Source organism: Manis pentadactyla, chromosome 6, assembly GCF_030020395.1.
Source record: "Manis pentadactyla isolate mManPen7 chromosome 6, mManPen7.hap1, whole genome shotgun sequence".
NCBI classification, from domain to species: Eukaryota; Metazoa; Chordata; class Mammalia; order Pholidota; family Manidae; genus Manis; species Manis pentadactyla.
The window spans coordinates 3,289,906-3,315,944 of NC_080024.1; the positions used below are offsets into that span (position 1 = coordinate 3,289,906).

A 26,039-nucleotide genomic window follows, 5' to 3' on the forward strand; every position below is an offset into this window, starting at 1 on the left:
ATATTCTCTCTAAATATTTCTGTGTGTGTGTATACATACATACATATATGTTGTATGAGTATACGCACACACACACATATACGCACAAAGTCTGCGAGGGCTGCCACGGCGAATCACCACACACTCAGCGGTCAAACGGTGGAAATGTGTCTCCTCACAGCTCTGGAGGCTGGAAGCCAAGGTCAGAGCGCCAGTGGGGCTGCTGCTTCTGAGGCCCGCCAGCTTGGCTTGGCGAGGGTGCCCTCTCCACAGGTCGCCACAGGTCTTCGCTCTGTGTGTGGCTGTGTCCTCATCTCCTCTTCTTAGAAGGCCACCAGTCATACTGGATGGGGGCCCACCCTAATGACCTCATTTAACTGGATCACCTCATTAAAAGCCCTCCTACAAATTACAGTCACATTCTGAGGTACTGAGGGTTAAGAAAGGCCTCAACATAGGAATTCGGAGGGATGCAGTTCAACCTGTAAAACATGCACATGCGCACATGTGATTTCTGGAAACTACATCGCATAAATAGGAGTATGAAATAAGCTGTTTTTATTTCCACTGTTGCATGAGTTTTTAGTAAGTCAAGCATGGCAATCTGCCCACTTTATTTTATACCATTTAAAAAATACATTTATTGCATAATATCAAAGAACTATGAACATGGCCCTCAGATGCTTCAACTATATGATGAGGGGTGAGAGCTGGCTCATCTCTAACAAGAGTCTGTGATGTTTCTTTTGAATTTCTGCTGTGGTTTGACTTTTTATTTTCAGGTGGTCATTCATTTTACTGACGGGGCAGATGGAAATCTGGCTGATTTACAAAGGGCCTCTGAGGACCTCCGACAAGAAGGTAGGTTCTGGGCTCTCTAGACATGAGGAGCCAACATGGGTGAGGCGGGCACCCTGCTCTGCTAGAGATAAACGACTCTGCTGATGGCATCCTCTCGGGGAGGAGCAACTCCCTGGCCCTCGGTCGCCCACCTGCAGCTATGGGATTGGGCTGACGGGGTTCCTTCCCTGCAGATGGACAGCTTCATCGCCATGCCCTGGGATGGGCCCCACAGGTTCTCAGACTCATTCAGGGGGCAGAGCATCTGGAAAGCATGAGGCTTTTGCAAAAGATTATGACATTTTGATTCACTTAGCTTCATCTATAAAGAAGGAATTAATTTCCCAGCAAAAAATATTGCTGCATTTTCAGTTGGCAGTTATCACAACTCAAAAATACTTCAACATGAAGTAAAAATATGCTTGAATATGAAATAAATAATGAAATCAATAATGGATACTCAATAATGTCCACTGTCAGGTGTAATATCTGACTGTTGATTTGCTCTGGAATTTAGTAGCACTTACTATCAAAAAGTGGATGCCAGCACCAGAGGTTTAAGAATTTATGACAGCATAATTTATCATAAGAACTTTCTATTTATTTGCTTGCTTTTCTGGCAATGGAGATGAGACTGCTATTATCTGACTTTGGAGGTGTGGTGTTTCAGTTCTTCCTGGAGCATACCCACGTTCTCTAGGACCAGAACTTGAGAATTTATGTACAAATATGCTTCATGGTGTTACTTCCTATATTTACATTGACCAGTTTAGTTTTTGATATATCTGCAACAATTACTCAGGAGTCCGAAGTTCTAATATTTCAACTCCTCAGAGCAGCTGAGGTTTGATTAACCATGTGTCAGCTAAACGCCAAATTTTATGCTGAAGTTTTCTTTTAAAAAAAGAGGAGGAAAAAGTTGTGGTGTTCCCGTATCCTGGGTGGGCCCTAGGATGTACGTTTCTCCCCATAGGTGTCCATGCTCTGATCTTGGTGGGCCTTGAACGTGTAGCCAATTTGGAGCGGCTGATGCAGTTGGAGTTCGGGCGAGGATTCTTGTACAACAGGCCCCTGAGTCTTAACCTGCTGGACCTAGATTACGAACTAGCAGAGCAGCTCGTGAGTTTTTTACGTCTTTACACACAAACTGGTTTAATAGCACAGTTTTGGCATCTCAGGATAATGAAGTCAGTTATTGTCCGGTGAGGGGGAGAGGGGCCTTTGGGTGGGTGATTTAATTCACCTGGATCTGCCTTTTGCAATAATATGTGTGAGCCCTGGAAACGCAGGAACCCAGGAGCCAGAAAGCCAGTGTCTGGGCACGCTGATGTGGTTGCCTGAGAATTTCCTCTTCTCCCTTTAATGGGTGTCTTTTCACTTATAAGATCATGAGACGGCAAAGACGGAGCCGGACCCCAAACAGGAAACAGTGTTCACAACATCAAAACTCAGGTGGTGAAAACAGAAACTTGCAGGAAAGAAAGTGTTTCTGGGCACAGAGGTGCCCCTGCTACCTTCCCTCCTAGTTTCCTTTGGAGCAGACGAAGGTGTCCCTGTGCAGCTTCCAAATTCCCCTGTGCTTTTGGGAGACACGGGGCTGAGGGGCCCGCTCCGAGATGCCCGCTCCGAGAGGCCGGCAGCACCAGGGGATCACAGGGGGGACCGACTGCCTCTTCCTCCCCTCCCACTTTCTTCCCAGGGTTGGAACTGGGACTATATGTGAATTGGGTGGAAGGAGGTGGCACTGATGAATCTGGGACACGGGGACAGTGAGAACTCTAGGAAGCTCACTGCGAGGAATGAGATTTGACCTCCAAGAGCTGAGGGTGCGTGACGGGTGTTAGGGGCGCTGGTCACCTGGAGTCGAGGTGCTCGTGGAATGGAGGCAGGGCCCGCTGGTGTCTGCCCACCCTGGCGTTCCCGAGGCCTCCTCCAGGCTGGCCTAGTCCGAGACGCTGCCCGTGGTTCTGAGGAAGGGACGTGGATATCCACGTGGAAGCCCCTTCCCTCCGGGCCACATGCAGTTTATTTGTTTGGGTTTGTGCCTTGAAGCTTAAACATTTGTTAAATTAAGCTTGACAATTGAAACCTATCTATGTTGGAACTTCTAGAAATCAGGCCTAGCTGGGGTACCGTCGTGGGATCCGTCACACTTTGGTCGCCCGTCCCTCTCCACTTGTACCCTCCCCCTGGCCGTCCGGCCTGCTGAGCCAGGCCTCGAGTGACACTGTCCAGGGCGACTTCACTGCCCACTGTGAAATCCACGTGCCTCAGATTTTGCCCTTTATGGCATTTTTAGGCTTTTGTTCTAGGCATTTATTGAAATTTGAAACTTTTCTCCATTTTGGTAGGACAACATTGCTGAGAAAGCTTGCTGTGGGATCCCCTGCAAATGCTCTGGACAGAGGGGAGACCGCGGGCTGCTGGGCAGCATCGGGCCAAAGGTATGGCAGCTCTGCCCTTCCGGCCCCCGGGGTTAGGTTCCAGAAGCCACTCGGTGCTTCGCTGGGCAGTTCCTGTACTGTGGCGGCCTGGAGATGGGGAGGGGAAAGAAGGGACCTGCTGTAGGACGGGACAGCTGCGGCGCAGGCTCGTGGGTGAATGTCTGCTGACCTCCCTTCCCGCGGGTGAGGGGATCTGTTCTTTAACCCACTGGCTCTTCCGCTTATAAACAGTGTTAAAGTCAGCGGGAGTCACTGACTGCAGCCCCTGTGGATGCTGGGCAGCATTCGGAGCATTTGCCTCCGAGTTATGGGAAACTGACAGGTTTTCTTGGCACGTCAAGAGCCTGACACTAAGTGCTAGCCGCGCTCTGCCAGTGAGGGGGGATTGGGAGGATAATTAAATAGAGGACAAAGTCGAGCACAGGGTATAACCAGGGCGCTGCTTTCCTCTGTCGCAGGGCATCCCTGGAGAAGACGGCTACCGAGGTTATCCTGGGGACGAGGGTGGACCTGTGAGTAAAAGTCGCTTTGTCTCTACGTTTATTCCCTCCTTGATCCTCACACGTTGGACTGAATAGTGAAGTTCACGACTGGCTCCATCTCCAGTGACTTTCCCACTGGGAAAGAGCCCACGTCTCACGCCCTTACCAGCCTGACTCAGGACTCTACCCTGAGAAAAGTAGCCCTGCGGTCTGAGCGTGGAGCACGGCAGGTGTGGTGTGGAGCGTGGGGCTTTCACTGGTCCTACTGCAGAGGAGTAAAGGGCTCCTGAGGCAGAGGGGCCACCGGTCAGCGTCCCTGTGTCCTGCGAATTCAGAGGTCTGAGCAGAGGTGGGCGTGAGCAGAGAGGAGTGCGGGAGACCTACTCAGGCTGTACTAGGGATTCCCCTTTAAGGGAAGTCTCCCCCTGGGGGGCTGCTTTGGGTCATCGGTGGCCTACAGTTCTAGCTGTGGGTGAGTGGAGCCTGCAGCAGGGCCTTCTGGAAGCAGAACTGGGACAGACACGGTCTGCAAGGCTTTGAGACCCTAGAACAAGGCCCAGCCATGGGATGCAGGTAAAGGGTCCCATGGGCTTAGGGGAGGTTACAGGGTCCCGGCCAGCAGTGCTGGGTGTCAGGCTGGGCCTGAGGCCTGCTGGGGAGCTGGGGACCAGGGACCTTGCAGAAGAGCTCTCAGGCTGGGGGTTCTCCACGGGGGCCACATGCTCACCCAGGCCCAGAGCCTGCAAGGCCCCGAGGCTCACTCATCCTTGGCCGCCAGGGTGTGCTCTCTGCGCTGCAGACCCTCTCAGACCCCATGCCACCCTGCAGGTTCAAGGCCAGGGCCAGTGCTGAGCACGGGCATGGGGTGGGTGAGGGTGCTGGAGGCTCTACCTGGCCCAGTCAGCATTCCTACCAGTGAGATCTGCTTCCCTGCATGGGCTTCCACAGCGGTGTGCGCTCCTGGCTGCACGACGGCCGACCTGCAGCTCACCTTTGTTTCTCCTCACAGGGTGAACGGGGTCCGCCTGGTGTGAACGGCACTCAAGGTTTCCAGGGCTGCCCCGGGCAGAGAGGAGTAAAGGTACAGCATGGACGGGGACTGTGGCCCCCGGCCCCGGCGGGGAGAGGGAGTTCAGTTCCTGCAGCCGCCTCCAGGGGAGGAAGGCCACCTGTGGGGCGTCTCTGCTCTCTGTCCAGCAGCCTGTGGCCTCCCATCTGGTTCAGGGGCCCTGGGAAGGGAGCCTGGTAGTGGAGGAATAGTTTCCTATGGAAGCACGAGGCAGCCAGGACACGCTCAGGAGGATGGGCAGAATGTGGGTCAGGGTGGAGGAAAGGCCTGTGGCAGCTGCTTCAGCCCCGGGACCCCAAGAGGAGCCGGGAAGCAGGGGGGATGTGAAGACGGCATGCACTGGAAGGTTCTCTGTGAGAAGTACTTGGATTCAAGGACTCATAGTATGTCCTCTCCATTTGCCGAGGTTTGAAAGCAGGTGCTGGAGGGGAGGGCCACCTTATCACAGTTACAAAGGGGCCTCGGAGCCCCTATCCTAGCTTTCAGGGTCCACCCCTCCCACCCAGGGAGCCGAGAGCCCCCAAATCCTCACATCCGGACCAGTTAGCTCTGTGTTCCTGCTCGTGATGGAGAGATAAGGGCAAGCACATGACTCTCTGATGACGGATTTCAGACTCTGGCCCTCAGGTGGGGCGGAGGCCACCCCGAGCCTCCCCTAGCCTGTCTGCAGCCTCCAGGAGGGCGCTAACGTTCCCCCCCTTTCCCTTTCAGGGCTCTCGAGGATTCCCAGGAGAGAAGGTACCAAGCTTCTTGTTCCTATCGGGAGGATTCCCAGCATTTCTCATCTTTCCTTTGCCAGAATGGCTTTCTATACTTTCTATACGTGCATCTCCTTCCCTCACAGGGCGAACTGGGAGAAATCGGGCTGGATGGTCTTGACGGTGAGGATGTAAGTGATTTCACACTCCAAGTCCAAACTGCTTTTGGTCCTGGAGATTCCAGTGACCAACACCTCAGTCTATGGTACACACTGGACCAGGAGTGACATTTCTTCATTGTCTTTGGCAGGGAGATAAAGGATTGCCTGGTACTTCTGGGGAGAAGGGGAATCCTGGGCGAAGGGTACGTCTATTCCCATAGTGCTGCTGTTGTGGAAAAACTATAAGTGTTTCATTGAAGGAATATTTCTTTTAGTCGTGTATGTTAAGGCGGCTTCCTCCAGGCAGCCATCCCTGACCTCCTTTGGGGGTGCATCCCTGGTGCCTCCTATGTCCTGCATCGGTGGTGACACCTGTCACATTCCATTTTCTTGTTTAGAGAGTACGTCCCATAGGGCAGAGACCGGCGTGTTTTGTTTCAATAAATGCCCAGTGCCTGGAACAGAGTCAACTCCCAAATAAATATTTGTGGATTACCTGAACAGATCAGAAATATTTGGAAGTAAATTTAAATTCATGGCAAATGGGTAAATGGGAAACACTGTTGTAGTTTAGATTTCTTAATTGAAAAACATGAATTTAAGGGCCAGAGGACAACTTGAAAGCTATCTTGTTCTTAGTTTATTTGTGTGGGTTTTATTTAGGGTGACAAAGGTCTTAAAGGAGACAGAGGAGAAAGAGGAGACGTTGGAATCAGAGGGGACCCGGTAAGGAAGTGCTTTATTGATGATTTGAGGCCTGAGTCTGGGGGAGAGGGTTCTGGGAGAAGTGGGTGGACAAAAAATACCACTTTAGAAGCTGCTTTAAAACGTGTTGATAAGATATGTGGTTTGTTGTCCTTTGCCTATAACTCTGGGTCTGCTGGGGATATGGTGCTCTCCGGCTGCAAAGGTGAGGGTTTCCAGAGCCTGTCAACGGAAGCTGTGACAAGTGTCCCTAAAATGTGGTGTCAGGACACTAATCCACCTGGCTTGGGTGGTCAGAAAAATGTCAGCGATGATATGAATGCCAGGCTCTGAGGGACCAGTCCTCCCGGCACACCCCACCTGGGTGACGTGTGTCCCACTCTGACAGACCCTGACCACTGGGTGTCAGCCACCCTCAGCCCCCATCAGGGGGCCACCGCTTTTCCTCCCCAGGGGGGTTGATGCCCCAGGCTTGCTCTTGCCTCCTCCGGGCCTGGAGGGGAGGAAGGAGGCTGCCAGCAGTAGCCCTTTGCTTGCAGATTAGAGCCATAAATGAGAAAAGCTGCAAATGCTTTCTTTTCCTAAAGCAAATGTGAAGTGTCCTTTTCTTACACACATGGCCCATTCCCCTGCCCCGTGCTATTTACAGGGTGACTCAGGACGGGACAGCCAGCAGAGAGGACCCAAAGGAGAAACGGGAGACCTCGGCCCCATGGTACACATGCCTAGACTCCCCCTGCGCTGAGGGCCAAAGACAGGAAACTGCCGCAGGCTGGTCCTCAGCCCGAGGCCGTGCAGGTGGCCTTTAAGGCTGTGAAGCCAACCAGGTCGGGAGCAGAGAGCCCCCAGACCCTGACCGTGTGTGCCTGAGAAGCACGGCTCCAGTGGGGATGGAGGCCCCTGCCAGGAGGGCTTCTCCGCAGAATCTGGGCCCCTAGATGCTTATGGGAGGTGCTCATGGAGGCGGGAACGTGCCTGGTCCGTGCATCCCATGGACCGTCCACCCGCCCGGCCTGCTCCTCTCCCCATAGTGCCTGCACAATGTTCAGAGTTAGACGTTCTTCCTTGCAGATGAGAGTCTTAGGACAATTTTTTCCTCACCTTAGGGTCTCCCTGGGAGCGATGGACCACCTGGAAGGTCTGGAGAGCCCGGGAAGAACGTGAGTGCCCCTCAGGGCTGTGCGGGCTCTGCGGTGATGTTTAGCATGTGCCACTTAGACCACCAGACACTACCTGGGGCAGAGTTACTCAGCATGTTTATTTAGGGAATTTAAGGGGATTTCTGAAACTACTGTCACCCAAATCTTAATGCTTCTAGAGAATTTTCCTTCTTACAATTTTTCCTGTGCTCCATCTCTCCTCCCTCCCTCAGTTCTGCTTCTTTCCCCCCAAAATACTGAATAGGTCCTCTTAAAAATTATGTCTTTGTGGCTTTAGAATATCTGACCAGGTTTTTATCCCATTACATATTTAAGAAATCCAAACAAAAACACGAATATGGGGTGGGTGAGGGGACGACGGGCAGGAAGGTGATGGTGTTTCCAGCTTGCTGTTGGCTTCAGAATTGTTTGTTTTTCTGTGTTGCTGTAAGTCAGGCAATGAGACTAGGTTGAGTTTTCTCATGAACTGTATTTCGCAATCACTTTTTTAAGACATTTCAGAAATGTCTGGTGCAGAATAGCGTGTTGCATGCCTAACCTCTGAGTCTTTTGAAGGGTTGCTGAAGTCAAAGCTCTACAAACCTTTAGGAAGCTTCCAGAGCCCAGGGGTACAGAGAGCTTGGGCCTCCAGGCTGGAGGAGGGTGGTCCCTGCATGGGAATGAGTGGTGTGACATATTTAGGGATTAGCAGCTGGAAGCTCAGAGGTGTATGCTGAGCTGAGGGCTTTTAAAAGAAATGACCCCTAATCTGCTGATGTGCTATGGGCATAATTTTGCTCTTAAAATTCAGAAGAAAACTTTGCATTTCAAAATTCTGTCTTCAAAGTTCTATGATTTCCGAATAATGCTGTCGAACTCTATAATGAAAAACAATGAGGACATACTCAGTGGTTGTCCTGCTATACCACTCTGTGAGCAAAGCTAAAACTTGTTTTCATGAAATGACTTAAAATACAGTCATGCATACGATTTGTTTTCGGTCTGTGCACGAGGTGGAAACCTGGGTGTGGGGTTGGTGTGCTGAGGGCTCTCGGAGACTCAGTGCCTCCTGTGCAGCCTGGTGGCCCGGTCTCCCCCTCCCCTCAGAACCGTGCCATGCAGCCTCAGGCTGAGATGAAGTGTATCCTTCCCATGGGGCTAGCTCACACCTCATGCCACTGCTTCAGGGCCTCCACCGGCTGCCTGTGGTCCGGGCATGAGGCACTGAGCCCCAGTGGCCTCTGGTCAGACTCTAGGATGTCCCTGTTGGGAGAGGCCAGCCAGAGTGGTTCTCTGTGGAGGAGTGGCCTGCCTCCCACCCACTTGTCTGCATGGAAGGAGGCCAGTGTCTCCCATTACAGAGGCTGCCACTACAGAATAATGGCAAAGCCCCCTCCCTGGAAGGTGCATGGTGGGTGGGGAGTGTGGCTTGTGGGCTCAAGCCCCTACCAGAGCTCGTACTCACAGTTCCAGAGCAGTGACCCCTAACTTTGCAGAAATATACCCAGGTATTCCCAAACCTTTCCCCTAAAGGGGAAGCCTCGCAAAGTGGGAATTAATGGACTACTTACGCAGTGAGCCCACATTTATTTGAACTCCGGGTCACCTGTAGAGCACAGAGGTGGCTGCCAAGTCATGAGCCCAAGTTAAGCACACCTGAGCTTTTAGGGTCACGTGTGTGAACTTTGGATTTTTCACCTGACTGAGTATGTATTACATTTGGCCAAGAGATTTTGGAGAGTTTGGGACTCCTTTCTATTATAATTATAGTATTTTATTACTTCTCCCTACAGTCAGGAAAATGGTAGAAAAATAGGCAGATTGACATTCCCATTTTACATTCCTTATTTGAAATTGGCTGGGATAGCGTAGCCAGAAGGAGTCATTATTTTGCTTGGCAGGTCCAAGTACTTCTCAAAACTTTCATTTGAGTGATTAATAGGGGCAGCATGGGAGCAAAACCGTACGGACATGAGGGCAGAAAGGAGGCTGTCTCCCGATGTGGGTTTGCTCAGGGCTGCCTAGGCCGTGCCCGGTGCGCGGCAGGGCTGCATGAATGTGCAGGTCAGGTAGCAGAAGCCCCAGGCTCTGTCCCTGGCTCCCCTCATCGTCTGTCCTCCTTTGCAGGGTGGCTTTGGCCGAAGGGGGCCAGCAGGAGCTAAGGTAAGCCTCTGAGTCAGCACCTCTTTCCGTCCCGTTGTCACTCACATGGGCCCTCGGACCTCCAGGGGCACAGATGGAGTCCAGCCCATGAGCTGGAACACGCTGTCTCTTTGGCTGTCAAGGCTTGTCGCTCCAACCGCAGCCAGCTACCATCTTTCCCACTGGCTGCTCCAATTCAGCCTATTCCAGAAGACTTGTGAAAAGGGGTCCAGTGGGGCTGCGGGGAGTGGGGAAGTGAAGGGGAGGCCAGGGAGGCAGCGTCCTGGGCCTCCCTTACCCACAGTGTGCCCACCTACCTGGTGTCAGCAAGTCTCCACATCTCGGTGTCTTGGTATCTGTGGCAGACAGATTTAGGCCTAAAGAATCCTTTTCTCACGAAGCCATCTCCAGCAGAAGGTGAGGCAAAAGACAGACGCTTACAAAGACGCAGAGTGACAGCTGCTCCAAGCGTTCAGGGTCTCATGCTGGGGTCATCCTGCCCATCACTTCCAGCCCTGGGAGAGATGTGATGCTTCCTGTCCCCCACTGGGCCACCACTGCAGGACAGAGAGCTGAGGTCTGTCCGTATAACCTCCTGACACCCCCCTCCTCTCTGTTTCCAAGGGCAACAGGGGCGGCCCAGGCCAGCAGGGCTCTGCAGGAGAGCCGGGGGCCAGAGGCGCACAGGTCAGTACCCCGTGCCGTGACACCTTGTGATTCCTCCCAGATGCTCTAGTATTTTTTTCTTTTAATTGAGGAGACGAGTCAGTTTTACAAAGCTGAGCACAACATTCACCATTTTGAAGTGAACAATTCAGTGGCACTTGGTTCGTTCATGGTGTTGTGTATCTACCACTTCTATCTAGTTCTGAAACACTGTCCCCATCCCCCAAGAGGCCCTGTGTCCGTTGAGCAGTCACTCCCCTCCTCCCCACCTCTCATGCCCCTGCTCCTGGCAGCCACCAGGCTCCTAACTCCCTGGGTTTGTCTATTCTGACGTTTCACCTAAATGGAGCCGTTTCATAGGTGAACTTCGTGTCTGGCTTCTTTCAGTCAGCGCCATGTTTCTGAGGTTCATCCGTGTCACGCGTGTCAATGCGTGGTCTCTTCTCGTGGCCGAGTACTGTTCCATGGTGTGGCTGGGCCACGGCTGGCTTATGCACGCATGGACCAGGCACTCGTGCTGTCCCCACCTTCGGGCTATCGTGAAGAGTGTCGTCCAAGCTTCTGTTTCAACACACTTCCTGTGCTTTTTTAAACCAACTTCCTCCTCTGTGTTCTGGGTCAGGGCTGAAGTACAAGTACAGGGCTGGCCAGCAGAAGGGAGGGTGTGGGCTCTGGAGGGCGAACGTCACCCGGGGCTCCTCGTGGGCATGACAGTGACGCGGCGATTGCATTGGCCTTTCACTTCGTCAGGGTCCAGCTGGTCCCACCGGCCCTCCAGGCCTGATCGGTGAACAAGGCATTCCCGGACCCCAGGTAAGTCGCCCTGACCCTCTCCTGTCCTTATGTGCGCAGGGCCCGAGCAGGCTGGGGTTTCGGCCTTGGGGTTACCATAGCCTGCCCCTTTGCTCAGCCCTCTGCTGTGGCTGCATAGACCCTGGGTCAACTGCAGTCCTCACAGCCACTGGCCAGGTAGCTTGATGGAGTGCGACCCTTTTCTTGGTGCCTGTGGGACTTCCAAGTCCCCATGTAGCTCCTTCTGAACGTAGGCCAGCCAGGAGGTGAGCAAAGGGAGGATGAAGCTCCCTGCAGAAGTCCTAGCATGCAGCTGCACAAGGTCCAGCCAATCGCCCGATTTTTCAGATCATGCCCAACCGTGTCATGTTTGGCCTCTAGAGATTACCCCGTGGCTCGGGATTTTGTGTAAGGAGTTCCCCACCTCAGGCTCAACAGATATTCAATGTGCTTCGATGTGCTGACTCACATGTCAACATCTACGTCAGCTCCTGGGGATGAAATACAGAAGGGTGCTGTTGGAGCTGAGCCGGGGGCCTGGCGCTCTGCACCCTGACACCCCTCGTGTCTGGTGTGATAGCCAGGGGGCCATCCTATCATCTGTTACAAAAATTATAATGAAAAAGCTGGCAATGGGCTGGCCTGTTGCTACACAAATGCACAAAAATGTTTTATAGTGAGAGCAGGCCTTTTCTCCTTCCAGTTCAAAATTTGATAAATACCTAATTTTAAAGCTTTTATGTTTTATTTGCAACATTTATTTGAGCTCTGATGAGTCAAAAACTAAAGATGGAGCAGGAGGAGGTGAAGCTTTTCAAATCGCTAGTGATGCCAAGCAACTGCTTCCCTCTGTCATTTGCTGTGCTTGTCGGCACGCCGGCGGACCCCACAGGCTGCCTGTGCGCGCACCAGGCATCGGGCTCACATTCTGAGAGCGATGGTCCTTCACGCATCTAGCCATTTACCCAGTGAACAAGTGCACACTCGTTTCCACACCTGTGTCACCATCCTGGAGGTGCGGGAAGGGAGGAAACAAAGCCTCATAAATCTGGGTGCTTGTCCCCCGGTCAGGGCCGGTGATAGCCGTGACTGGGGTGGGTGGTCACACTAACATTTCAGATCTGCACAAGACGCCTCCACGCATGCATGCGCTTGGGTCTGCGTGGCGCTGAGTCCTGTGGCTCTGACTGCACACGGTGAGGAGGCAGGATCCAGACCGTTGGCTTGGAGGGTGAGTATTTTACTGACACACTCCTCTCCTTGTGCCCAGGGAAGCGGAGGGACGGCGGGTGCTCCTGGAGAACGTGGCAGATTCGGTCCCTTGGGAAGAAAGGTTTGTCTTGGCAAAGTGCGAGCCTGTGTGCTGGGGTCAGGCCCGGCCAGTCTCTCGATGGGCCCCTGCCCACCTCGTTCGTCAGCCTGCCCGCCTGCCCAGTTTGCACACACCCTGTCCTCACGGCTGACCTTCCCACCTCAGGCCCCCCTGGGTGAGGGCGGGCTTGGCCAGTGGGATGCCTGTTCCCACCTCAAGGGAACGCACGGGCTGTGCCCAGAACCCGTCAGCGGCTGCTGGGGTATCTGGTTGGGGGCGCTCAGTACAGCCTCGGCAGTCCACCCAACGCAGGTTCTTTACATGTTGGCAGCGCTCATTAGCTTGGCTGATCCAAGCGCCTCCCTTCTCGATGATTGTGAATAAGAGCAGCTTCTTCTATGAGGGCTGCCTGGGAAACTGCTTTCTATAGACTTGGAGAAAAACCACAATTTATCACAACCGATCCAAAAAGGAAGCACCGTCTCAGGAAAAGAAATGTGTTGGTGTGACTCCAAGGTTGCCTCTGTGCCTCTGGGGACGCTGTTGGGGTCCCTGCAGGATTCAGCGCCTGCCAACTGTCACGGCTCTTCCTGACCATTCCGCGTTTCCCTCCGTCTTTTCCCCGTCAGCGTGCTCCCCGACCACGCTCATGAAAAGAGCAAAACACAAACCTTCCTCGATTCTTTTCCATGCAAGAATGTTGCAATTTTAAAAATCATTTTTATCAAAATCTAAGAGGTGAAGTTAGCAGCTTGCAGCAGCCCTCCTGGTGGCCTCACCTAGAATGGGGGCAGGGCTTGGAACCGCATTTTAAGTTGGTCTCAGCCCCACACATGTCTCAGCCTGTTTCTCGTGTGTAGGGTGAGCCTGGAGAACCAGGACCAAAGGGCGGAATTGGCAGCCGGGGCCCCCGTGGCGAGACGGTAAGACCGACTCTGCGCTGGGAGGTCCGGGAGGCAGGGAGGCGGAGCCTCGCTTTGGGCTGTCCTTTGTCGTTGCAAATTAGGGTGGTGGGGAAGAGAGATAACTTTAGTAGTTTCTTGCATCTTTGGGGGTTTGACTGAAAATAGTAAGACCTGTTGCTTATAAACAGCAAATAAATCTCAAAATAAGTTTCATTTCATTGGGGGGAAATAGGTAAAGACATTTTTTTTCCCTGCATTTTTCCTGACAAGGGAATGTGGTGTCTTACTGAGGCTTGAACCACCATTATTTTCAGTCCTGCAAAAGCTTCGTGAGCTTGGTGAGGTGGAGCTTTCCTGCAAGGAAATAGATGCTTTTGGGTTAAAATGGAGTTGGATTTGACAAGCTCTCAGTCCAGATCAAAACAGGTTCCTTTGAATGAGACATTGTAGAAATAGAAATTATTACCTTGATAACTCATTTGAGAAAAATGTTATTTAAAAACAATCTAACTCACTGCAATTTAAAAACAATTGCTCACTGGCAATAATTTTATAATATATATTTCTATACAGAATAAAGAAATCTACAGCACATTAGGAATTTTTCTAAAATGAGTCAGTCTACCTAAAAACTATGTACATGGACCAGACTGATCTGGTATATAATCCCAAGACTTTAAAGTATTTTTCTTGTATATGGAGCTTCTCTACAGCTTCAATGAAGTTAAAAAAAAAAAATCCATTTCTGTTATTCTTAGTTTCAGAAGCAGAGGGGAAGAAAATCAGATTTTAAAATCTGTTCAAATTTGTTGAAGGAAATCCCTTCTTGATTCTGTTTCCATAAATTTGGGGCCAATAGCTTTGTAGCTGTTGTCTGTTTAAAACTGTAAATTAACTACGTAGCACATTCCATTATATTTTAGAGATACTAATGTATATTTCACATAAAATCCTCCTGATTCTTTTGTAATGATTAATGGCATCCAGTTGTGAAAGACCCTGTGAGAGAGCGACGGGGATCCGAGCCAACAGGGAGGGGGTGTCTGGGCAGTGGGCAGGTGGTGGCATGTCCAGGAAAGGAGGGAAGGGGGACCGGAGGGGAGGGCAGGAGGCCTGGGCACCGAAGGCTGGGGAGGCTTTGAGAGACTGAGTCCCGTGTTCTTGCTCTGAAGTTCAATCAAAGACTCACAGATGCCCAGAGCAGAGGTGGCCTTCGAGGTCTCTGCAACGCTAAGATTCCCAGATCCCACGGGTCTCTCGGTCCTCCGTCTCCGAGTATCTCTACCAGTAGCGATGAGTAGCGCCCTATGTTGGTAGCCCTCCAGCACCAGGGTGCAGTGAAGCCCACCCGCCTCCAGACTTGGGCTTGTTTACACCCGGAGGAGGGGTAGGAGCAGCAGCCCATCCTTGACCCGGACCCTGGCCTGGGAGCACTTCAGGGCCTCGGGGACCCCTGCTCAGGGCTCCTGCGGCCGCGGTGGCGCGGCCCGTGCCGTGACCTGTGGTAACACTGTCTCCACTCTCAGGGAGACGACGGGCGGGACGGATTTGGCAGCGAAGGACGCAAAGGCAAGAAAGTACGTAGTTGCTTCTGAAATGTCACCGTGACGTAGTGAATTTTTTTCTCTTGGTGATCTATGGATCTATTTTTTTCTGCTCAAGAATAATTTAGGGGAATTTAAATCAGGACCAAACGTTGAGTCATCTGTTTATCTTTTTATAGGGAGAACGAGGATTCTCTGGACACCCAGGTCCAAAGGTAAGTGTTCCCCCCAGTGGTAAAATGTTGCCATTGTTTTAGAATGATTCCCATAGGCCCACGGGTTGAAAATCAGAGTATCTGGGTCCTAGTGCGTCAAGGGCTCACTGACCGAGTGGCCCTGGGAAGGCCCCACCCTCTCTGAGACAGTCCCTCACCTGCCCGAGGGCGACGGCACTAGGCACTGGCCACGGCGCTGGTGAGGAATAAATGAAACAACACGCAGGAAAACCCTTCGCACCCCTAAAGACAGTATCGTGGATAGGACTTGGTGACTGTGGGTTCAGTGAGCCGAGGCTGAGTCTGTGAAAGACAGTGTACAAGTGGCCCCTGGAAGCAGGTCGGAGTTCAGCTGCCTGGCTTCCCCGGGGAGTGGGGCCAGAGGCCGCAGGGACCCTCGCTGTACCTTCCATTCCTGAGCTAACGCGCCTCTTCCTGGCTCTCTCCCCAGGGCACCCCTGGCGAGCCGGGGACCAGTGGAGCTCTGGGACCCCAAGGCGTCAGAGGCCGGAGGGTGAGCCTGCCTGCGCCCCGGCTGTGGGGTGGGGGGCGGGGAGAGGGCATGTGGGTGGGTGACTGGACGCCAACACCTCTGTTGCTTCTTTGAAAATTACCCTCACTGGCACCTGATCTGTGATAGTGTGGGGGGGACGAAAAGCATCCTAAGCCTGAGGCCGGCGCCCTCAAGACCCCTGCAGGTGTGTCTGCACTGCCCTCATCCAGCCGTGCGCCGCTGGTGGGGAGGCTCCCCCTCTCACACATCAGGAGCCACTGGGGGGGCCTGAGTCTAGAATTAGAGGCTCTGGACACTGGTGCTCACGGTTGGTCGTGCCCACTGGATGGTGAGGCAGCGGATGTCGCGGGGTGCATGAAGTGCTTACAAGGGTTCCAGGTCAGAGGTGAGCCAGGCTGAGACCCCTGCCTCCCCACTGTGGGGGGACTCCCCTTCCTTAAGCTGTTCCTTGCTCTGGATTATGCCCTTCAGTGGGTGCCTATGAATTCTCTTAAGATAGCCCGGGGTGTGGGATTGACGATCGTGGTCTAGATACCAGTAAAAGTTCCTGGCAGTTATTTATAGCTTAAAATAAGGTTAAAATCATTGTAATTATCCTGTTAATTTTCTCAGGGAAGACAGTCAAACTAGACCATTTACTACTTAAGGTAGGGCTTTAAAGCACTGAACTGATTGTCTGCACCAAGCAGTGATCTGACTGTGAGTGACCAACTTCTGTGCGCCTGTGGGTCGTCTCAGTGATGGTTCTTGAGCAAGGATGTGGCCTGCCTTAACCTGCCACAGCACATGGCTGTGGGGACGCACACATCAGGTTTATTAAGGCCACTTGTCCCTACACTTGAATTTTGGAGACACTTAAGATTCCTCAGGGTGATTTCTCGTGGTGATTGGGGACATTGGGCTGAATCACCTCCGCCTCCCCTTCCAACTGCAGGAGCTGAGAAGTCCCTGTTTTCTTCCACAATTGAACAGTGTTTGTTCTGTGCCTTCTAGGGAAATTCAGGACCTCCAGGGGCAGCTGGACAGACGGGGGACCCTGGCCACCCAGGACCAGCTGTAAGTACTTACCCAATTCCAGTCACACCATCAGGGGACTGGGTGCCTTACATACAGTCCCGGAAAAGTTTCCATTACCTCCTTTCCTCTCAGAGAAGGTGTCCTGCATTTTTGTTGTTACCGTTTTGTTTTTAAACCACTTTTCTTCTGACAAGTGTAACAGGAAGCTTTAAAGAGAAGTTTCATGTGGAACTGCAGTCTCGGATGTATTGTAATTTGCCTTTTATAAATCCCTGGTGTCGGCTTGTTTGATGTTTGTGTAGAGGACAAAAAAGGAGAACAAGTTTTAATACCTCTTGACGGCATCTTGTAGAGAAGTAGCATGATGTATGTCAGACCTCAGCGTAGAGAATACTTCCTGCGGTCTGTGAAATCCCCAAGGAAGCTACTGTTTTGTGGTTTAAAAGTTGCTTGACCTCCTGCCCCCTGGAGCCAGGAGGGGTCCTGTCACTGCCCCTCCAGAAAATCTCTTTGCCGCTAATATCTGTCTCCTTATTTGAATTTCTCCCTATATTATCTCCCTACACTGAAAGAAGAAAGGAAAATGTAACTTAGGAAATGGAAAATCGATCCTGGAAAGAGAGGTTAAGGGATTAGCCTGGCTGAGCTGGGGAGAAGCTTGAGGCGGGCTAATTGCTGCCTTCAGAGGGACGCATTTGATGGAGAGAGTCAGGCCAGTTACCAGCCTTGTGGGAAGACCAGCCGATGGCCTGACCTCCAGTGTGGCCACATTGTGGGCTGAGAGGCTGAGGGCAGCCTGGCACTGTCCTGGGCACTCCCTGGGGGCAGAATCCAGCTGGGCTGCTTTAGGCTGGGGGCTGACGAGGTGGCGAGGCAACTCCTCGTGGCGCCTTCTGCCAACAGGTGCTTTAAGCTAGCGGGTGAAAGGCATCTCTCTCTCTGGAGCGGTGGTGGTCGGACTCATGCTTCGCTGTGTGATTCGCTTTGATTTGTAACAAGCTTCCAGGTTTTCAGGGAGAGGAGCTCTTTGTCTCACAGGGGAAATACTTTTGTCCTCTCTTGCTCTTGAGCAGTAAGGCCAACGTCCTGGGTGGAGCTGAGAACAGCTGGGGTCAGCCCAGGCCCGCCTCTGCTGTTCCCAGCATGGCTCTGCGGCCGAGGGCTGTTCCTTCACGCGCACACCTGTGCGCTGCCAAGCACCTCACCCTCCCTTCCTTGTTTTACAGGGTCTCAAAGGCAACAGAGGAGACTCCCTCGATGTAAGTTGCATGTGTGCACGAATCACTGCCCTGTGGGCCTTTGTCCCCTCTCCTCATATCTTCTCTCCTTTCCTTTTTTGAAGCAATGTGCCCTTGTGCAAAGCATCAAAGATAAATGTCGTAAGTACATGATTCTATGTTTATGGTTTTGCATTTGAAATTCTCACGTGGCAGATGTGTTGTTCACCCTGCCCTCTGTTTCCTCTGTAGCTTGCTGCTATGGTGAGTTGATTTCAGTAGTTTGGACTTCTTCCGGCGAAAGAAGACCCCTTTCCCAGTAAGTAAAGTCTGTCTTGAACCCCACCCCCACCCCCGCCTCCACAGGGCCCCTGGAATGCCCCGTCTTCCCGACGGAACTGGCCTTTGCCCTGGACACCTCCGAGGGGGTCACCCAAGAGATGTTCAGCCGGATGAGGGACGTGCTCCTGAAGGTCGTGGGCGACTTGACCATCGCGGAGAGTAACTGCCCAAGGGGGGCCCGCGTGGCCGTGGTCACCTACAACAATGAGGTGACCACGGAGATCCGGTTTGCCGACTCCAAGAGGAAGTCCATCCTCCTGGACAGGGTGAAGAACCTGCAGGTGGCGCTGACGTCCAAGCAGCAGAGTCTGGAAACCGCCATGTCATTCGTGGCCAGAAACACGTTTAAGCGCGTGAGGAATGGATTCCTGATGAGGAAAGTGGCCATTTTCTTCAGCAACAAGCCCACCAGAGCTTCCCCACAGCTCCGGGAGGCGGTGCTGAAGCTCTCGGACGCTGGGATCACACCCTTGTTCCTCACCAGCCAGGAGGACCGACAGCTCAGTAACGCTCTGCAGGTCTGTCCCCTCCTCTTCGAGGCTCTCAGACGCCTCTCAGGTGCATCCATGCCCTCCTTGATGGAGCTGGGCCCCACAGTTCCCAGAGGGTCCTAGAGGAGGCTGTGGCGACCTAGGACTTCTCTGCGAGGTTTCAGGACAGACTCATGGCTCCAGCTGTAGAGCGACACCCAAATACTCGTGACTTAGTCCCACTGGGTTTCCCCCTGGTTGGACACCTGACCCTGGAGGCCTCCAGTCTCCTAGTGGGGGTCCCCAAAACACCAGTGGCTCTGTCTGCACCACTGCTCAAACCTCTGTGCAGCCATGCAGCCAGAGGTCAGCCTGTAAAGCGGCCGATTGTTCCCTTGTCATCTGCTTAAATAACTGTTATAATAATATATATAATCATGGTCTTCACCATTGATTAATAAATCAATTAATATTTATGGAGCACCAGTTCTGACGGCACTGTTTCAAACAGATGGATGGCGGGCGTTAAGGGAAGGAAGTGGGTCAGGAAGAGGGGTGGGCCGGCCTTGGCCCTGGCCCCTGGCCACCTGCCTTCTGAACTCTGAACTCAGCATAGTCGTGTCACATACCCTCTTTGCGTCCGAGATGCCCCACCTGTGGCAGAGGGGTCTGGGGAGACGGCGTCTAGCATCTTTTCCTTCCAAACTGGGTATTCTAATGGTTTTGCCACCGCCTGTGTCAGGATCCCCGTCTCTCAGGGTTCATTCTGCTGTAGTGCTGGCCAGGTGGAACACGGAGCCCAGGTTTGGGGATCCAGCTAGGGCCACCGGCTCTCTGCTCCTGTAAGGGACTCACCTACATTATCTCCCCTCGTGGGGGCAAGGGGACCCAGAAGCAGATCCGTTTATTAACAGCATAGTTTTGGCAAGTTATTTTAATTGAATCTAATTATTTATTGATTGCATATGTAGTGATAGAGGATCGAGTGCTGCAATGGGTAGGACTCCTTGAATTTTCTAGAAGGGATCTCATTACTTGCTTTGTTGTTAAATCCCTTTTCGACCTGGGAGAGTGAGAAAGGGATGGAGCTGACATTCGTTAGTTGTTCTTGTTATTGCTGCAAATAATGTTAATAGGCAAGTCCCCACTATTTGCTAGAGCCTATAAGAGGCACTTTATATGCATTATCTGATTAAATCTTCCCAGGACCTCCATTAGGAGCTTACCATTATCCCTGTTTTGCTGCTGAGGACACTGAGCCCCAGAGAGGTCAAGTCATTTTCCTTCAGGCCTGGTGGAAAGTGCAGGAGAGAGGTCTGGTTGCCAGTTCATCCTATGGGAAGAAAACCCATTTTCCTAATAAACCCAGAGCCATCCCAGCCCCTTTCCAAAAAAAATGGAGCTATTGCTCTATTGGGAGGTTTATTTTATCGCTGTGATTCTAATTTATTCCTCAGCTATGTTTTCAAATAGTTACTTCTCTTGGACACTGTTGCTAAGCATTTCCTTCTGTTTAAACCAGATCAATAACACAGCAGTGGGCCACGTGCTCGTCCTACCTGCTACAGGGGACCTCACGGACTTCCTGAAGAACGTCCTGACGTGTCACGTCTGCCTGGGTAAGGTGCTTCTCCAGCGGGGAGGTCTGCCCAGCTGCAACTGCAGAACATGCTACCCATGGAGATGTTTGAGTGACTGATCAGTGTCAGTATAGAGGTCTTGAGTTAAATGGAGACTCATAAAGCCTGTGATTATGTGTAAATACTATATATGTACTTAAAGTGGAACTCCCAAAATGGAGCTCCTCTTTGAAAGGAAATGTTTATTGGTAACAAAGGAGAAAGTGGGCTCTGCTTCCTTTACCTTAGAGTCCAGATTTTAATTGTCTGGCTTTGTGACATTCTAGAACACGTTTCTTCAGAGTGCAAAAGCAGTAAGATAGCTTTTCCTTTCTCTTCTTTTTTTTAAATGCCATAGTGAACTAACCAAGATTTCAGCCTACTGACTTGTTTCATCTAGTAAGTGTTAGGTGATGAAAACTGATATCTGGCCACACTAATGTGAGCAAGATATAAATAAGCTTCTGTATTATGTGACACTTTTAATTGCGCCCAGACTCCAGTAGACTGATGTACAACATCTTGCTGCAGGGGTCACAGAATAAGCAGGCTACCATGCTTCTTTCTAGACATCTGCAACATTGACCCATCCTGTGGATTTAGTGGCTGGAGGCCTTCCTTCAGGGACAGGAGAGCGGCCGGCAGCGATGTGGATGTCGACATGGCTTTCCTCTTAGATAGCTCGGAGTCCACCACTCTGTTCCAGTTCAACATGATGAGGAAGTACATAGGGTACCTGGTCCGACAGCTGGACATAAGCCCAGACCCCAAGGCCTCCCAGCATTTTGCCAGAGTGGCAGTTGGGCAGCACTCGCCCTACGAGTCCCTGGGGAACTCCAGGGTGCCACCCGTGAAGGTGGAGTTCTCCCTGACGGACTATGGCTCCAAGGAGGAGCTGGTGGACCTCCTCGGCAGAAGAATGACACAGCTGCAGGGGACCAGGGACTTGGGCCGTGCCATTGAATACACCATCGAGAACATCTTTGAAAGCGCACCGAACCCACGGGACCTGAAAATCGTGGTCCTGATGCTGACGGGTGAGGTACAGAAGCAGCAGCTGGAGGAGGCCCGGAGGGCCATCCTGCAGGCCAAATGCAGGGGCTACTTCTTCGTGATCCTGGCCATCGGCAGGAAGGTGAACATCAAGGAGGTGTACAGCTTCGCCAGCGAGCCAAACGATGTCTTCTTCAAACTAGTGGATAAGGCGACTGAGCTCAACGAGGAGCCTCTGATGCGCTTTGGGAGGCTGTTACCATCCTTTGTCAGCAGTAAGTACCGTGTCAGACAAGCGTGGGCCAAGACCGGAGCCTTGAACCAGCCCACACCCTTGGGCTGTCGGGGACAGGGGCCCCAGGCATGGGAAAGCCAATGTCGGTGTGTTATGTTGACTTGTTCACTAATTCAGCAAATACACATTAGTGCCTGCCGGGTCCTGGACACACTGTAGGACCCAGTGTTGGGCACAAGCACACAGAATCCTGTCCTTGTTCCCTCCTTCATTCAACCAAGTAGGACTGGGCACCTCCCAGTCACTTCCCAATCACCTCCCAGGGGTTGCTTGTCATTCATCTGGACTCTACTTACCCCATCCATGACAATGGCTTGTTGGTCATTCCTTTATGGGTCTGTGGTCCTTGAGGACGTGTGTCATCGCCCCTGTCCTGCAAAGTCAGCACAGGAAAGCATCTAGCACATCAGGGAGCTGTACATAGTATGAGTAAACATGTAGATACAGTGAGTTCCTTATTCAAGGGAAAGTGAGGCCATGAAAACAGTGTTCACATTTGGGAAGGCCTGTCCCCCCAAAGTTTTAGGGAAAAAATGTGAAGCACAGGTGAGCCGGGCAAGTCCCCTCAACGGCCACGGCCACCGCCTTCAGAAGATTGAAACAGAAGTTTGTTGAACACAGCATAGGGAGAATATTCCAAGTAATCTGATGTTCAAGAGCTTAGAATTTGTCAAGATCTGTACTCGTTTTCTTCTGTTCCTTTCTTCTCTCTTACATTGAGTGAACACTATCTTTAACCTAATCACACAAATACTGCCAAATAGAAGATACTGGCTTAAGATGTTTTGTGGACCATGTATCATCATCATTAATGTTTAAAATCACTGGACTTAGCTTGTCTGGCAGAATTAATCAATTCAACAAGTATTAATGGATAACCTAGTATGTGATCCATTTAACTCATTTAGCAGATTAATTTTAATTTGCGTGTGATTCACATGCACTTAAAAATATTTTGTCTGTTTCTCTCTAGGTGAAAATGCTTTTTACCTGTCTCCAGATATCAAGAAACAGTGTGACTGGTTCCAGGGGAACCAACTGGCAAAGAATCATGTGAAGTTTGGTCATAAACAAGTGTAAGTAATTGTAGTAAACAGCTCAAAAATCACAGTGCTAAAGGGAATACACTTATCTTTCAACTAATGACTAACGTTATGGGTGAAGACATTGCAATCCAGAAAATGTACTCCTCAAAGATCACATGGGGCATTATTTTCAAAGAACCTGTTGTACCTGTTAGCTTCTGCTGTGTAACAAATTAACTGAAACTTAGTGACTTGAAACAGCAACCATGTATTTAATTTGCAATTTTTTACTTGGGCTCGGCTGGCGGGTCTTCCGGCCTCTCCTGGGCTCGCCTACATGTTTGTGGCCAGCTGCTCGCCAGCTGTGGACTGGCGGTCCAGGACCGTCTCCGTTGGATGGCTCATCCCTGCCCGCTGGGGGCTCCTGTTCTCCAGTAGGCAAGCCTGGGCTCGTTCGCAGGGTGAGTGGGCAGGGCTCCACGAGAGAAGGAGGAATGCGAAGGCTTCTTGAGGCCGAGGCTAGAGCTGGCACACTGTTACTCCTGCCGCATCACATTGGCCAAAGCGTGTCCCAAGGCCAGCCTAGCTGAATTCAGGAGTGGGGTACTAGGCTCGAGAGGACCTGTCGTGTCGCACTGTGAAGGCCATGGGTGCAGAGATGGTTGGCCTTTGGGCCACATGTCCGGACAGTCTACCATATCTGGTATGAAACTATTTCATATAAAGGGATTGGATACATTAAGCAGAAAACTGGGTTCCAAGTCTTCTTAAAATGATCAGTGTTATAATAACACAGGTGATGGTGGTAACTGGGAGGCAACACGCATGTTCTACAAGGATGCCTGGTGGGGCGGGGGATGGGTGGGATGCTGTCCACCTGGCATGGGCTCAGTGGCCCTGTGCCCAGCTCTGTCTCTGGTGCCAACTCCAGAAGCAGAGAGGAGGGTCTTGTGGCAGAGGGCTAGGTGAGGGGCACCTGGTGACAGGAACTGAGTTCAGGCAATTTGGCAGCAAGAGAAGGCCGTGGTGTGTCGTGTTTTGGGGGAAGAGGAGATGTGAATTTTAATTATCCTTGGAAAGTGGCCATGTGGTCCTGCCCGCCCTCCAGGGCGGGGAAGGGAGCCACCCTCTTCCTACTGCCCCCTTCTCTCTCCCCCTCCATAAGCCCTTCCCCTCTTGCCTCGGCCCTCAGGGACAGCGCTTCGCCTCTCAGCCTGGTAAGACGAGAACCATCAGCAAGGCAGCTGTGACCCTTTTCCGGTGCCCTGATGCTAGTCCTGCTGGGTCGGCGTCCACAGGGGTGCCTTTCTTAGCAGTGAATCATCTTCGTAGTTTCTCACGAACATTCCCCAAAGTTGGCCCAACCTCATCTTTAGGAAAACAGAATGAATAAAATAACCTAGTATTTGAAGTTTTATGATTCTAACTCGAAAATGTACTATATATGACATATAGAATGATGCTTACAAAATAATGAATATTCATCTCAGGACAAGAAATGAACACATGCACACAGATTAATACAAACAAAAATGTACAATAAGCTCTGGGTGTGAAGCTACATGCTGACATACTGATTTTCCAGCTCAACATGGTGTTTTGTTTGAATGGATACTTTCTCAAAATGAGAGTAGCTATTAACTGATTTTACTTAATTTTTGGTGTATATTTTTTAGTTGGTCAATGCTTATAATGAGAACATTGTTCAATATTATTTAATTAACAATAAAAATTATTGTAGTATCTATTATTTTGTATTTACTTTCTCTCTGCTTCTAGTTTATAAATTGAAAATAATATGTCAGATACATTTATAGTACAAGTTTCCTTTTTAATGATTGTATTCCCTTATGTGCTGTACAGTATCTTTTCTGTGGAACAGATTCTAAAAATAAGGGATTTAATATATGCAATAGTGAATGTAATATATAAAATTACTGCCTGTACTTTGATAGCAGCAAATTTTGCATAGCTCATGGGGTTATGTCTTTGTCTGTTTTAGATAGCAGGCAAAAATACGGTGGGTTGAAACAATATGTGATTTGTTTTGACAGAAATGTTCCGAATAATGTTACTTCAAGTCCTACATCCAAACCAGTGACCACGACAAAGCCAGTGGCCACCACGGAACCAGTGACAAGCACAACAAAGCCAGTGACAGTGGTAAACCTGCCAGTTGTGAAGCCGGTCGCTGTAAAGCCAGCCGCGGTGAAGCCAGCTGTGGTGAAGCCGGCCACGGTGAAGCCGGCCGCTGTGAAGCCGGCCGTGGCAAGACCTGTGGCTGTGAAGCCCGAGGCCATGAAGACAGCTGCTGTCAGACCTGCAGTGGCAGCAAAGCCAGTGGCTGTAAGACCCCCCACCACTGCCAAACCCTCAGCTGCCAAACCCGAGGCCCCCAAGCCACAGGCAGCCAAAGTGGCTGCCACCAAACCAGCTGCTGCCAAGCCTGTGGGTAAGAAAGGGGTCCAAATGTGCCATCTCTTTTTACTGCATCCAGCGCATGTCCCTTGAAGCCTGTTCACAGAGCAGTTAAACGCAGGCATTGGCCTGGGATCCGTACCTATGGAGGATGTACTTTAAAAGGTGCAGGTCAGAGCATGAAATCACAGAGCATTGCTTTTTATCTATATTAGAAAGTAATCTTTCTCTTACCCCCTGGGAGGCTGATGCGTCCCAGACAAAGAGCAGCTCTCCCGCCCTGAGTGTCTCCCAGGCTCGGCCCCTCCCTTCTCCTGCTCCCTCCCCAAGCCCTGAATGCTGCACCTTGACTTGGGTGAGGGGGGGAGCTGTCTGTCCTCTCTGGGCTTGTTCTGTATTGAGCACTTCACGTCAGTCGGCACACTGGACCACGTATTTTCAAAGTTTCTCCTTAGTAAGAGAGATTTTCAATGGAAAGAAAAGTAGTAATGTGCCTTGCTGATGAATTAGGAGATTTTTAATTGCATTTCATACACATTGGTAGGTTACAAGACCAGTACTTCTCAGGAGCTTGAATAGGGGAGTAGTTTTCTGTCTCACCTAAATTTCAGATCAACAGTCACTGATGCATGTCCTTCAGGTCTCATCTCTGGCCTATGTGTTATAGGCATTAGGGTTTTATATTTTCATCTCCACACTCCCACACCCTGCTTTGATCTCCCTTCCAGGTAGGGCACCTCGGGAGGTCCACGTGTCTGAGATCACAGAAAACAGCGCCAGACTCCAGTGGGAGAAGCCTGAGCCCCCCGGTCCTTACTTCTACAGCCTCGCCGTCACCTTGGCCCATGACCAGTCCTTGGTTCTGAAGCAGAACCTCACGGTCACGGACCGCGTCATTGCGGGCCTGCTCGCGGGGCAGACGTACCATGTCGTGGTGGTCTGCTTCCTGAAGTCTCAGGTCAGAGCCACCTACCAAGGAAGTTTCAGTACAAGTAAGTACCTGGTTGGTTTAAGAAAAGCTAGTGCCTGATTTTTA

At 51.3% G+C, this 26,039-nt stretch overlaps 1 protein-coding gene across 6 annotated transcripts in view; it reads left to right on the forward strand.

Moving 5' to 3' along the window:
• Positions 1–26,039, forward strand: part of COL6A3 (collagen type VI alpha 3 chain) — a 77,362-nt gene that overhangs the window by 42,801 nt on the left and 8,522 nt on the right. For 5 of the 6 annotated variants that reach the window (XM_057503389.1, XM_036901082.2, XM_036901084.2 and 2 more), the window contains 29 exons: positions 762–840; positions 1,793–1,938; positions 3,171–3,263; positions 3,722–3,775; positions 4,755–4,826; positions 5,526–5,552; positions 5,659–5,703; positions 5,823–5,876; positions 6,337–6,399; positions 7,028–7,093; positions 7,485–7,538; positions 9,645–9,680; positions 10,284–10,346; positions 11,076–11,138; positions 12,388–12,450; positions 13,290–13,352; positions 14,861–14,911; positions 15,058–15,093; positions 15,545–15,607; positions 16,601–16,663; positions 17,851–17,883; positions 17,967–18,003; positions 18,094–18,105; positions 18,208–18,701; positions 20,176–20,272; positions 20,842–21,540; positions 22,534–22,636; positions 24,640–25,037; positions 25,732–25,995. In XM_057503389.1, the coding sequence (XP_057359372.1) occupies positions 762–840; positions 1,793–1,938; positions 3,171–3,263; positions 3,722–3,775; positions 4,755–4,826; positions 5,526–5,552; positions 5,659–5,703; positions 5,823–5,876; positions 6,337–6,399; positions 7,028–7,093; positions 7,485–7,538; positions 9,645–9,680; positions 10,284–10,346; positions 11,076–11,138; positions 12,388–12,450; positions 13,290–13,352; positions 14,861–14,911; positions 15,058–15,093; positions 15,545–15,607; positions 16,601–16,663; positions 17,851–17,883; positions 17,967–18,003; positions 18,094–18,105; positions 18,208–18,701; positions 20,176–20,272; positions 20,842–21,540; positions 22,534–22,636; positions 24,640–25,037; positions 25,732–25,995 (3,391 nt within the window). The remainder of the gene's footprint in view (positions 1–761; positions 841–1,792; positions 1,939–3,170; positions 3,264–3,721; positions 3,776–4,754; positions 4,827–5,525; positions 5,553–5,658; positions 5,704–5,822; positions 5,877–6,336; positions 6,400–7,027; positions 7,094–7,484; positions 7,539–9,644; positions 9,681–10,283; positions 10,347–11,075; positions 11,139–12,387; positions 12,451–13,289; positions 13,353–14,860; positions 14,912–15,057; positions 15,094–15,544; positions 15,608–16,600; positions 16,664–17,850; positions 17,884–17,966; positions 18,004–18,093; positions 18,106–18,207; positions 18,702–20,175; positions 20,273–20,841; positions 21,541–22,533; positions 22,637–24,639; positions 25,038–25,731; positions 25,996–26,039) is intronic. The other variant, XM_057503390.1, reaches the window with a different exon arrangement.